Source organism: Camelus bactrianus, chromosome 11 (assembly GCF_048773025.1).
Source record: "Camelus bactrianus isolate YW-2024 breed Bactrian camel chromosome 11, ASM4877302v1, whole genome shotgun sequence".
Classification (NCBI taxonomy): domain Eukaryota; kingdom Metazoa; phylum Chordata; class Mammalia; order Artiodactyla; family Camelidae; genus Camelus; species Camelus bactrianus.
The window spans coordinates 69,943,940-69,957,793 of NC_133549.1; the positions used below are offsets into that span (position 1 = coordinate 69,943,940).

Sequence of the window (13,854 nt, forward strand, 5' to 3'; positions counted from 1 at the left end):
CTGAGAGGGCTGGGATCGGGGTGGAGGCTGCAGCGCAAGGAGGAGCAGGCTAGGACTTAAAGAATGTGAAAAAGCCCTGGCAGCTTCAAAGACCACTAGGATCCTCTGGGAAGGACTCAGAACACACCTCCAAGAGGTTCCCACTCATCAGTAATGGAGCAACTTGAACATGAATAAGAAAAATAACTGCTGTTGATAGAAACACATCAAACGTTCAAATCATAATGATACTTAAAACAATTATTCACTGATGGAAGACGCTAGGGAACCAGCTCGTTTTGGAGACAGGTCAGTGAAGGGAAAGAATCTAGCATTTGTCGTTCCTTTCTGATACACACTGTACTACTGGGTAGATGAGAGGAGTTTTCTTTTATAGAAGAATTCCAGGTAATAAAGAAGGAAGAAGTCACCCCTTTATAGCACCTAATGAGCTGATGAATGTGGGCACTGACAACTGACTGCTAGCAACATGAGAAGAGATGATCAGGTGTTCCGGGCCTTCTGATGGAAGAACGCACCTCCACCATCACCAAAGTAGTCTCGCCAAAGGGAAACCTGAATCTTTGATCAGAGTCCTCAGAGTCTAGATCTAACAACCAATTTGCAGGAGGTTCGAATGACAGTTAAATTATACCGCAGGGCCTTATCTTTTAGAAATACATACTGAAATGTTCACAGATGAAATGATATAATGTCTGGGATTTGCTTCAAAAATAATACCATTGGAAGACATAATGGTATATTGTGTGTGGGGTGGGGGATATGCTTGTCGGTCTGATGAGGCAGGATTGGCCATGCATGACGGGTCCAAGGTAGTTACCGTTTCTCTTTGTGTGTGTTTGAAATTTCTCATTAAATTTTTTTTAAAAGAAAAGGAAAGGGTTGAAACTACCACTCTGGGAAATTTGATTCTCCCAAGTTCACCCTAGATGAATTAAAGGATCACTGGCTAACAGTATCTTTGGGGATCGTGGGAGGCCAGGATCTGTGACTTTCTCCTGCAGAATCCTGAGTTGAGGGGTGGGGACAATGGCTACAGTCGCGACCCTACTTTGGAGTCTGTCGAGGGGTGGCCTAAAGCCCACCTCCCTCAGAATCATCTGGCACTTGCTAAAAATACAGATTCCTGGCTTACAGGCTGGACCAGGGGTGGGGTGTAGGAGTCAATAATGCGTATTTTAACAAGCTCCCAGGTGAGTCTGATGCTGACTAACGTTTGATAATAATTGCCACAGAATGTGGTTCAAGAGTCAAGGAGCTGTTGAGTCAAGAGGAGGGCAGGAAGGCTCGTATGCTTTCTATCTTCTCTCTGAAGGTCTTTCGCCCAGAGTAAGGGTGTGGGGCTGGGACAAAGGAGGGCTGGGCAGCCTTACTATGAGGCTCCTTGAAGTGGCTCCTTTGAGCCACATTGAAGTCACAGCCTCAGCGTCTGAGATGTAAGAGGTGCTCAGAAAGTATTTGCTGAGCGAAAGAATGGCCTGGGGAGTGAATGGAATGAGTGAATAGATGAGATTATGGGCCCTGTGTTAGGGGCTCAGCTGGAGCTGATGGGGCAGGACAGAGCCTCTGGGCTAGTTTGGAGGAAGTGAGGGTGAGTGAAGAGTAGGATTCAGGATGGACAGTCCCCTGTAGCGAGCTGGCGTTCACAGTCACCAAGGGAGGCGTTGTTTCAAGGGATGGCCAGAAACTTCTGCTGGGGGAGCCGGCCAGACCCCTCAGTCTCCCAGGAGTGTAGTCCTGCTCTCCCCACTACAGACCCAAGGCGCCTGAGTTTTGAAAGTTCTGGAGCTCAGCCCATCCATGGCACCAGCTCTTCTTGTGTCGAAGTGAGTCGAAGCTGGGCACCATTTATGTAAATTTGGAGGTTTAGACCATTTTGAATCCTTCCTGCCTCCAGAGGAGGCTGCAGAAGGGATTTTAGGAAGATGCTGGAGTAACTGCATTCTGAACCTCTGCCTGCCTACTTTGCTCACTGAAGCGGACCTCACCCTTGCTAAGGCTGGTCCTCCTTCATTATACTGTGGAAGGAGCCATCCCCATCCCCTTCCCCATCCCTGTGCTGAAAGCCTCGGCTGGATTTCCAGACAGAAGAGGAAGTGGTGTGGTCTACCCGGAGCGGCTTGGCACGCAGAGGGAGCTCTGGGATCTATTATCCTCCAGTGTGCAGATCTGATGGGGGAAGAGAACAAAGCGCAGAGCCGTCCAGAAACCACAGACCTGTAATCTTTCCAAATCCTGAAGGCGGCCCATGTGCATCCCTCTCTGCATGGCTCCCAAATCTCTGAATCTCCGAGAGGCCAGGAGTGTCTGTTTCCCAGATCACAGCCAAAATGGAAGGGGAAGACAAATCTGTTCTGTTTGGTTTCCATAGATTCGACCCAGAGATTAACTGCCAAGGTCTCGATGACACATACCATATCAATCACAGGCTAAATGTCATAATGAGAGCTGGGCAGGTTGTCAAGAGAGGCTTCCAGGTTCCTGTTAAAGCTTCATATTTGAAGGTTTGGTCCCAGGAAACTAAATGCCAACCTGAAGGCTACTTAGTCTGTATGTGCAGCATCAGCCTGCCTCTTCCTCAAAGGATAGCAAACTCAGGCTCCTTCCTGGAGGGGCCAGGCAGGTAATGTAGAGGAGGGAAGTGGGCTGGGTGTTAAAGAACAAAACAAACAAGCAAAAACCTAACTCTTGGCCTCAGGCAGGAGACATCAAGGAGTGGCGGGGACTGTGGCACAGTAGAGAGCAAGTGCCCCACTGGGGCAACAGCTTGGCATTCTATGTGGGAAGGCAAGCCCAGATTGTTGGATATTTTTATGAAAAGTCAGAAAGCCAGAGTTTTGTGAGAAGTCTGCCGATTTAACATTTTTAAATCGGCAGACAGTGGTAGCAGAGGCTCTCCTTGCCCGAGGAAGGAGCCATTCCTCAGCTCAGATCACTGCAGTGTAAGTGGACAGTTCCCTTATACACCAAAGTCTTCCTCCCTCAAGCCCCTGTGTTTCCCAGCTTGAGGGTGTTTTTCTGGTCTTTGCGCTGGTCTGGGAGTTACCCACTCCTTGGAGCACCTTGTAAATCAACAACTTGCTCCCAAACCCTGGTCTCAGGGTCTGCCTTTGAGGGAACCCAAAGTGAGATGCTGCTAATTTGAAAACTTTTAAAGGTACCATGATAACAGAGAACGCAGAGGCCAAGTGGTACTTGACCTCTAAGGCCTGGAGTGCCATTTCCCTCCGTGAAACCGTGGCCTTGCCTTTGAGGAGCTCTTTCCAGGAATAATCAAAACAAGGACCCCTTGTTCATTCTGACTCCACCTCAGACTTTTCAGTGGTCCAGCTTGCATTTGGTTAAAAGTTTCCCTTGCCCAATGAGGAAAGGCTTTAATCTGAATTCAAGACTATAATTTTGATACCTTGATTTGACTTTATGTGGGAAAAAAAAGAACCCTGTATATAGGTTTTATTTAATTAGGGAAAAAAAATCAGAATATCAATACTATGGGCAAGGGCAGGAGTCAGGGAGATTTTTTTTTTCTGTTTTCTATTTTGGGATTCTTTTAATAAATAATCATACTTCATAATAAATATCTGTGCCTGTATTTTTTAATTATGCTGGCCCCATAGAACAGTCTGGGCTGGACGCTGCTTGTGACTTCTCATTTGTGACCTTCTCTTCGTCTTACTTGCTGCCAGGACCTGGTGCTTTCCTGGGGTTTCTCTGCCTCTGTGTCCCCCTCTCCCCACATTTGGCCCTTCTCTGCTCTCACAGCCCCAGCAATCACTGAGGACTCTCAGATCTACAAGTTTCCCCCTCCCTGAGCTTCACTTTCTTCCGTGATAAAACAGAGCTATATAGCAAGGGGGGTAAAAATGCTTTTTAAAACAAACAAAAAACCCAACCTGAATTATTCTTTCTAAGGTGAAGAATGGGAGGAGCCAGGTGGAGAGATGCATCATTCATTTCCATGGGAAAATTAAACCTCCACGTGGACCCCTTGAGCCTGCAGAGACTTGCCAGGTAGCCAGGCCCAGGAGTGTGAGCCACCGAACAGGCCTCCTGCTTAACAAAAGACACCATTTGAGGATGGGGAAAAGGTAAGTCCTAAAGCATGATTTGGAATGTGGTGGAGTGAATGAAGAAAGCCAAATTTTTCTGTACAAGAAAGCAAGGGGGTGTCTGAGCCACTAGAACATCCCCACAAGGGGTGGGAGGGGCCCTGCTGCAGGGCTGGGGAGGGAGGGCGTGGGGCCAGGAGACACAGCCACAGGACTCCTGAGACCAGGGACCCAAGTGTGTAACTTTGCAGTGCCCCCTGGCTGTGTCAGCTGTCTCTTTGTCACCTTAAACCTTAAATGAAATTGTTAGACAGGATAGACAGCTGTGTTCATGGTGGTTTTGAGACATCAGTCGGGAAGAGGCTTGTGCTGGTGGCGAGAAGAGACCAGAAGTCTATGAAGCAGCAAGTACGGTATGATTCTGTGCTTATACAAAAATACATTTCACCGGAATATTAACACTGGCTATATGCTTATTTTAGGATGATGAAATTGTATGTGAATCTTCTTCTTTTTAAGGAAACATCTTTTCTAAAATCTCTATGATGTGCATATATTACTTGAATATATAGAGAGGGGAAAAAAGCCTGTGAAAGTTCCATTTTAGAATTGATGTGGATAGAATAGATGCTCACTCTAAACCTGCAGGCCGAGGCACAGGAAGGTGGCCGTCAGGACAAGGCCTGACCAGGCGTTCCTCACATCTCTGAGCGCCTTCCCAGTCAGCGTGTGCTCCTGGAAGGCAGGACTGTGTCCTTGGGCCCTCTGGTGGCAGAGCCAGGCCTAGGTCGTATCAGAGGGTCATTTTGTTCCTCAGTGCTTCCCAGAAAACCAGAAGGGAATCAAGTTTTATGGGTCCTGAAGTTTATAGAATTTCTTTAAGAAAAAGAAAACCAAGTATGTGCAGGGCCTTACAAGAGGCTGGTGCAAGTGTGGGGTTCCACCTCTGAAGGAAGCTTGCTCCCCCTCTGACTGGAGACAAGATCAACTGAAGTGCACATCACCCCTCCCCATCCCGTGGGGCTCTTTGACTTGCCTTAGCCTGGTCTTGGTTTCGACTAAGTCTCCCAGCATGAGGGGTGCTCTGGTGGGTCATGAGTGGGCATGGGAAGTGGCCTTGTTTTTACCTCCCAAGTTAGGAGTTAGGCCTGGCCCTGCGCACTCCCACCTGCCCCTGAGCCTTACTCACACATCCCTCTGTTAAGCACTAGGGATGGGCTGGGCCAAAGAGGTCTCTGCCTTCTAGTCTAGTAGAGCAGTTTATAATCTGATCTTTTAAAAAAAATTACCTCCCTTTGAAGGTATTCTGTATCTGTGGTTGTCGCATATTTACGCTCCTAATGCGCTGGGATCATGGGGGAAGTTAGTCTGTGTTGAAAATGCATGCCCACCACATTTCTTCCATGACACCACCCAAGTTGGGCTTGGAATGTTCCTTGAAAGAAGAGGGAGGGTAAAAAGATTCCTGTGGTTGGGAAAATTACTGTATTAGGAGAGTAATACGTACTGCTGGGGTATGTGGAGGGGTAGAAATTGGCAGCAGTGTATGTATATAAATATACATATTTTTAATTTACTGCAAGTCATACTTGGCTTTATGCATCTTAAATCTACAAAAATGATCCCAACTAGGAAATAAACGATGTGGGATTTTTAAAAAATTAAAACCTGGATGTGAAAACCCCAGGAATTTTTTGTTGCCTATAATTTAATTCCTAATGTATCAGATACAATCCAAGTTTAACAGATTTTTTTTTGATTCTGGCAAGTATGTTAATAGGAAGCAATTATGTGAATTAATATAAAATCCTTTTATTAAAAAAACCCCAGAAAAGCCCTCATTTAAAGAGGTAATTTAATATTCCTTCTACGATGGTGTTGATGCCATCAAATTGTTTGATTAACTCTTCAAATGGTTTCAGAGCGCTTCAGGGAGGTAATTTATGAACTCCTAATTGATTCCCCCAATCTTGGTTTGGCAGAGCTGGGCCTCCTGGAAACTGGGGAGGCTGGAGACCCACATGTGGCTTCCTTCTCAGACAGGGGAGCTGGCCGGGATGGACTTGACCCCTGCGGCCAGTGCAGTGAGGGAGAGGAGGCTCTGGCACCGGAGACAAGAGGCCAGCATGTCTGCCCAGGCCAGTTGTGGTGGAAACACTGCAGGCAATTACACAGCTCATGAATTCAGGAATAGATGGCCCTTTAGCCCACCTCATTCAAGAATCATTTCCCACTATGTGTCACCTCAGAACATGAAGCTTCCTCGTTGGGGGGTAGACTGTGGGGTGTGCCCCTCACCATGGGCTCACCACCCCTGCATTGCCCTGTCCCAGCCACTGTTCCTCACTAGGCCTGTCTTGGTGCTGCACGGAGGAGGCGCCAGGCCTTGGGAAGGATATAGGAACAGGCCCCCGCCTCTTCAGGCTGCCACAAAAGCTCACTGAGAAACCAAGGCCCTGGCAGGACCCAGGGAAGTGATCATACAGCTGGTAACTTTTATCGTGTGCCTGGTGATTATCTACTCTCGAAACCTCCTAGGGAGGGAAATGGCTGGCCCCACTTTGGAGATGAGAAAAATGAGGGTCAGAGAGTTTAGTAGCAGGACACCAAACTAGTTAGTGGTGTGACTGGGACTCAACCTAGGCAGCCGAGCATCCCCACCCAGGTCAATAGATAGGTCACTGTATTCTTGGTCGCAGAGTATGCTCCTGAGGGCAGGCCTAGGCCTGGACCTCCCTTCCCAGGTGAGGCCCAGACTGGTGTGAGGTGCTGGAAAGAGCTCCCACAGGCCTTGATGTCTCATGGACCCAAACTTCAGCTCCCTCATCTGTAGAATGGGGGTGATATCTGCTTCGCTGGTTGTTGGGTAAAGAAGATACTGTAAGTCCTTGGCACATTGACATGGACTCAGAGAATGTTTTCAGGAAAGGGGACAAGGAGGTGATGGGGCATGGAGAATTCCCAGCCATGTTGGGAGCCAAGTTGTGAGTCCAGAGTAAGGGAGTGGGGGTAGAGCCGTTTGGCGGGGGTAAGGGGTCTCAGTAGGGTGGTTGTGGGAAATGGGATGGGGTGTAAATCAGCCTGAACATTCTCCTGTGGGTGACGGGGCTCATTTGCTCATGTGTGAAGTACAAGCAAGGCTTTTGGGAGGAGGAAAAAGGACCCTCTGTGGGCTGTTAATATCTGGTAGCCATGCCAGGCTGCCGTGAGACTTGACCTCCTATCTACTGTGGGGCCAGAAACATCAAAGATCACCTGAAGCAAAAATTCAAATGCCATCTGCCCTGGATTAGGGCTGGGAGGACAAACGGAGCTACGAGCCCTGGCACCAGGACCTGGAGTGGCTGTGCCCAGGCTGGAGTTCATATGTGGAGGGAAGCGCCCCCATGTCACCCTCTGGAGGGGCACCAGAGTGCAGTGGCTACGCCGTCAGACTCTGAGGCACAGCAGCCTCAGCCTCACTGCAGTCTGGGCTGTGTGCTGCTGGGCAGACCGCTCCACCGCTTCGTGCCTCAGTCTCCTCATCTGAAACGAAGCTGGCGAGGTGCGCTCCTCCTGGGGCTGCTGCAGTTCTGAGGAGTGAGGGCATGGCTGCCTACTTGGAAGGAGAGCTCTTAGGATGATGCTTGGCACACGGTCAGCACCAGGACTCATTTCCGATTCACAGTGTTGTGTAATGTCTGGGGAAGGCCAGCCCCAGCACCGTGGAGGGCAGGCTGCCCCTCCCCAAGTGGACTCAGCTGAGCATCGATTGGCACGGTTGCAGGAAACGCTAAAAGCCAAACCTCTGGCCTCTGTTTCCCTCTCCGTTCCGCACCCTCCGTGAGGTTGTCAATAGCCACAGGAACTGCACCGTCAGTCAGGACTCAGAGTCCCCTCCAGCCCAGTGCCACCCAGGACTGAAATGTCCCCAGGGAGGGCTTCCAGCTCATCAGATGGTGGAGGACCATCGCCTCCCCTCTCACCCTCAGCCCAGATCTGCTTTTGTCCCTGAAGAGCCTTCAGAGCCAGCTGACCTTCCCCTCACTCCTCAGACCCTTTCCCACGTTCCACCCCAACCCCCATGCCCAAGGCTCTTTCCCTGTACAGCACTGAACTTAGAAGCCCTTAAAGTGTTGTTTACAAATGTCATTTGGGGGGAACAGAATGATTTTGTCACGAGGAGAACAAGGAGGGGCTGCAATGGAAAATTCAGGGCAACAGGACAAACACTAGGCCCTTGGATGCTGGGGCCTTAAGTGAGAAGCACCCCCGCCCCAGGCTCTCTCCCATCCTACTGGGAAGTTGCCCCCTGGAATGTTTTCAGAGCTCCCCACTCCCAACTCTTGGGTTTCAGCCCATGAAGTGCCACTGGGGCCACAGGACAAGGGCCCAGGGCCTAATGGGGGAGCCCTGGTCTGAGATGCCGGACATCTTCCCACCTTCCAGCCGACATGCATTGCCGTCTTGGTCAAGAGGGTCTGTCCCTCAGTGACCCAGTCTCTCCATCTCCACCAGAGCAGTCACCCCCAACCCCAACCTCCCACCAGGACTGGGAAAAGCTTCCAGAATAGTCACTCTGTCCAAATGGTGCTTAGCGTTACCCAGGACACAGGAAGAATTCTCGTCCCTGGGGTTTTGAGTACTTACTTGTAATGTGTGCCGCCCCACGCAGGATGTGAGTCACTACGGGCGTCTCCATTCCGCCCCCACCTCCCGCTGAGGTTTTTTTCCCCTCTGCTGGCTAAATGGATAACTGTAGAACCTTGCTGGAATATGATACATGATACAATGCATCCAGTGCCTCAGAAGGGCCCGATAGGCTTTAACTCGCCCTATTATGCTTTAGAAATGTTCACTGAACTGGAAGCTTAGATTTAGAGGAAGGGAAGTGGAGAAAATTCCTTGAAATCTCTCGAGAAAGATGGGGCAACAAGAAGCCTGTCATACTAAAAGGATGTCAGCTGCTCTCAGCCGCTCCAGAAACAGGGTGGAAAGAGGTCTTCTAATTCCCATACCCAGGCTCCCAAAGAACAATTGACTGGACACACGAGGCGCCACCCTCCCCACCCAGGGGCCTTACCTGTGCTCACCGGGTACTGGCCCAGGTCAGGAGGTGCTGGTCCGTGGGGCGTGTGGCGGCTGCACACCCAGCCACCCCGACTGGCATCCAAGAGCCTATTTTTAGGGTCAGATCTGCTGACGCTGACCTTGTCCTGCCCAGTCTGAGAAGAGACCTGTGGCATCTGCTTGCAAAATGATTCACCCGTGTGACCTGAAACCCTTGACTTTGGGAGTCCTGTACCTAGAGCCCACACGCTTGTCCCTGGCCCGGCCACGGAGGCAGGACACGCAGCCACCAGGGCGGGGCCAGGCAGGGGGATTTCCCAGCTTTGTTTTCTTGGGATGGACGAGGCCAGGTGCCTGCAGGGCCCTGCCCGGGGCTCTGTCCGGGAACAGCTGGAAGGCGGGAGATTGGCCCGCTGGCACAGAGCCCATGGGATGATTGGGGGCGCCCAGCCTGGAGAACTTTCCACTCCACACTTTTCCAGGAGTTTGTGGGGCCATCTCTGGGGAGTGGGTGAAATGAATGCTACATCACGCGGGGTGATCAGTGAACCACCTCCGCCTTCCAGAGAAGCTCTTGAAGCTTGGGTTCATTTGCATTGTGTTGCTATCTGTGAGACCTCCGGCAAGTGTCTAATCCATCTGGGCTTTAATGGGGAAAATAGTCATAATGCCACCTTTTTATGTTGTCATGAGAGTTAAACAAGATAAAGTACAGAAGGTTCTCAGCACAGTACCTGGCACAGGCTAAACATTTAAAAAATGCTAGGTGATACTAGGATCCCCAGAATATTCCCAATTCAGCAGTCTTTCCCAGGTCTCTCTTCTTGGCGGTTCCTTCTCTAACATCCTGCCTCTTTGGCTCCAGCCTTCTTTGCTCCAGGAGCCCCACCAGCAACCCTACCACTGGGGTCCTCCTTTTTAGGGCTGATGGGCAAAGCCCTGTCCAGGCTTCTCTATTTTTCTAGTAAAATCTTTCCACAGCTTTTTACAGTTCCTTATAATGAATGACATGGTTTTCCATCCTTCCCTATCCTGTCACCCTCTTTGGGCATCCTTCAATGTATGAAGGATTAGAGGGAGCAGGAAGGGGGTCACCAGTCTTCCCACATCCTTCACTTAATAGGGTCTCATGTCGGGGTCATTAATCCTGTTCTCTGTAGCTCTGTATTCAGCAAACCAAAGATCTTCCCCACAATTTTCATGTTCAGCTACTGTCAGTTTTATTTAGAGCAGTTATTTCTTCCAGTATTTTTTATTGTGAAACTGCTAAGAAGACTTTGCTTTTATTAATTTCTTGGTGCAGAGAATAGTCACAAGGCAGGGACTCTGGATCTAAGTGTACAAGGAGGTCAAGTACTGGAGTCAGAGCAGCAGGGCCAAAGGCCCTTCTGCAATCATCCCACAAACTTACAGGAGTCAGAAATGCTGGACCTGACACAGACTGAAGGAAGATTTCCGTCTAGCTAGGAGCCTGGTGGGTCAGTCCCTGCCCTAGCCCCATCCCAAGTCAATGCTAGGGAGGCACGAGGAGCTGCTGAAGATGCAGGTTCAGCAAGGGGCAAAAATCAGATGTCTAAAGACACCTGAGACACATAGATAGCTGATAAAGAGAGGGAGACAGTATTTCACACTGTCTAGAAGGATGGCCTAGTAAATAAAGCCAAGAAAAGAATGAGGTGAGCTGCTGGATTATCACCCCCATTAGAGTAGCCCCTGAATGTGGTGAGCAGAAGACTGGTGACCCTCTCCCCACTACCCCACATGCTCCCAATCCTACACACATTAAAGAAAGCCCAAACAGGCAGCACCGTGGGAGCCTCGAATAGCTGGTCCTCCACCATCCCCGCCAGCGGGCCACCGCCTGTTGAGACCGGAGTCCAGTGAGGAGAGCCCTTCATCCTGGGACACGGGGCAGGGCCGAAACGGCGGCCGCCCCTTCGCCCGTCATGCACTGCACGTTTGTGGGGAACCTGGTGCTAAACCATTCGTAGGGGACCTGCTTCTGGGACGGGGTTTGGTATGTAGCAGAGCAGCTCCCTCACTGTGATCTATTGAAAGTCAGCCATCGACACAAGGGTTTGTTAAAAAAAAAAAATTAAAAACATATATAAAAAGAAAGAAAAAAATGCCCAAAACAGGGTGACAAAGGGTGGGAAACCACCTCATTAATTATGAGGAACTATAGGAAGTCCTGTGAGGAGCTTATTAGAAAAGAGTGGTGGTGGTAGCAGGAGTTACCTGGTCTGTCTTTAGGAGCTGAACGGCTGACCAAGAGAAACAAACAAAGCCTCTGCACAACCCTCAGGGCAGAACTCGGGCCATGGGTAGATGCCCCAAAGCTGCCTTGTGTGGACACAGCAAACACACTATTATGCCGGATGGGAGCAAGCCAGGTAACCGTCGGCTAGTCTCAGAGATGTCTCCAACTGTTCCAGGCTCAAGGACAGTCCACCAGAACTCTGTACAACAAACAGTAAGCGGCACTAGTGCAGGTAAAGTATGATCTGTAGAAAGAGCTGTTATTTTCATTGTAGCTTCTTAGGAACTTACGAATGGCAGCACCTGACATAGGTTTCTCCCCGACACCACCACCTTCTCTGACCTATGTGATTTTCATTAGCAGACTCCTTTTCCCCACAGTCTCCCTCTACTTTCTCCATTTTCACATATAGGTAGATGCTGCTGTTTGTCCCGGCTTCTCTGAATCAGAACCACTCTTAGGCCCAGTGGCAAGACAGGGTAGGCAGGACACACACACACCCCACCCCGCTCCCAAAGATGCCCACATCCTAATCCCTGGGACCTGTGACTGTGTTACAAGGCAACGGGGAATTTGAGGTTGCAGATGGAATTGATGGCTAATCATCTGAGCTTAAAAAGGGGAGAGTATCCTGGATCATCGAGGTGAGCCCAGTGTAATCACAAAGGTTCTTAAATGCGGAAGAAAGGCTGAAGAAGAGGTTGGAGAGATGTATCGTGAGAAGGACTCAGCCCCTCATTGCTGGCTTTGAAGATGGAAGAAGGGGCCACAAGCCAAAGAACAGCCTCTAGAAGCTGGAAAAGGCACAGCAACAGATCCTTCCCTAGAACCTGCAGAAGGAATACAATTCTGCCAACACCTTCGTTTAATCCAGTGAGAACCAAGTCGGGCTTCTGACCTAAAGAACTGTAAGATGATAAATGTTGCTTTAAGCCACTAAATTTGAGGTCATTTGTTACAGCAGCAACAGTATATTAATATATGAGATTTGACTAATGCATGACTTTTCTGGGTCCAAAAGATCCAGAGGCTTCTAGTGCTCTGCGGGCATCTGAGTTTATGTGGACACTGAGTCCAGCTTGAGCCCAGGGGAAAGAGTGCCTTCCCAGACAGAGCCCAGAGGGCCAGGGCCACATCTCCACACATCTCTATGGCAGATATGTCTTGTCTGCTGACCGTAAGCCCTCTGCTCTCCTAGAGGTCTCGCTCTTCTTTCACACTGAAAAAAAAAAAAAAAAAAAAAAAGAAATGGACTAGGGCCTGTGTTCTTTCTGCAGGACTCTCAGGGCCCTCCACAGCATCTCGAAGGGCTGCCTTCCTTCGGGAGGGGTGCAGGTAGGATGGCTCTTGTTTCTCCTGAGCCAGTTTCCCTGTAACCCGCTCACTGGCACCCTCTGGCCTCCCCCTTCTTCACCCTCACCCCAAGCTCAACACCACCCTCTTCTGAGCTCCCTCCAAACCACCACCCACCCAATGCCATTGTGTGCGGCAGAGGGGACCACAGCACAGAGCAGGAGACAACTCCCCATTCAATATCTGACTCCCTGTTCTTAGAAAACTGTTGGCCGGGCCCCGTCCCCAGGGAATTTCTCCCTGCAGAGAAGTCTGTCCTGCCATGTTCACATACCTGTATCTCCATTCTGAGTCTCTCCTCCTCTTGTCTAGAGCTCCCTCAAGAGGCTCCAGATTTCTGTTCCCTGAAGATTATGCAAAGCAGGTCAGCTCCCTCCCAAGCAGGGTACACTGGGGGCCTCCCTTCCTCATCCAGAAAGCCCACCAAGGCATTTTCCTGGATAAGCCTTCAATCCAAGAGGGGAACTTTTTGATTTCTTTTGACAATATCATTCTTAGACCCTGGTAGCAGGAGCCCCTGACCTGAGGTTGTTTTCTAGAGGTCCACGCATATCTCACACACACACACACACACACACACATTGAGATACTGCTAAGCACTTATTAGAATGGCTAAAAACAAACACGAACCCAACAATACCAAACTCCAGTAAGAATTTTGGGGGTGCTGGGGCTGTTCTGTACCTTGGCCATGGTGGTGATTACACAACTATACACATTTATCAGTAAAACTAAGAAGAGTGAACTTTGCTGCATGTTTAAAAATAAAAAAGAATACGGGTGCCTCGTTCACCTGGGATCCGGCTTTTGGCACTGGCAGAGAGTGACTCATAACTCTGTCCACTTCTATGACTAACACTGTTTGGGCCACAGAGAATGTGTTTCCCCTTGTCTCACTCTGCATCCTCAAAATAAAAGGTGACCGAGTCTGAATTCCATGAAGGTCGGTGAGTTGTGTTGCTGGTAACCTGGGAGTCCAGGGAGGATTTGCGATGTGTAAGCACTTGGGTGAGAGAACAGACAGCTTATCCCACTTAACCAGCCGTCCGCTCAGATAGCACGCAAACCTGGTAGCACCGAGCGTCCATTGTGCGTCTGCGTTCTGCTCCAGCGTTCTGGAGGTGATCTGGGATTAGAGTGATA

At 49.7% G+C, this 13,854-nt stretch overlaps 1 protein-coding gene across 2 annotated transcripts in view; it reads right to left on the reverse strand.

Moving 5' to 3' along the window:
* Positions 1-9,371, reverse strand: part of DUSP29 (dual specificity phosphatase 29) — a 30,555-nt gene extending 21,184 nt beyond the window's left edge. Inside the window, exon 1 of one of the 2 annotated variants that reach the window (XM_074374276.1) lies at positions 9,122-9,371. In XM_074374276.1, coding sequence (XP_074230377.1) covers positions 9,122-9,198 — 77 coding nt within the window. In that variant the 5' untranslated portion in view covers positions 9,199-9,371. Of the gene's footprint in view, positions 1-9,111 lie in introns of both variants that reach the window. The other variant, XM_074374277.1, reaches the window with a different exon arrangement.
* Positions 9,372-13,854: the final 4,483 nt, after the last annotated feature.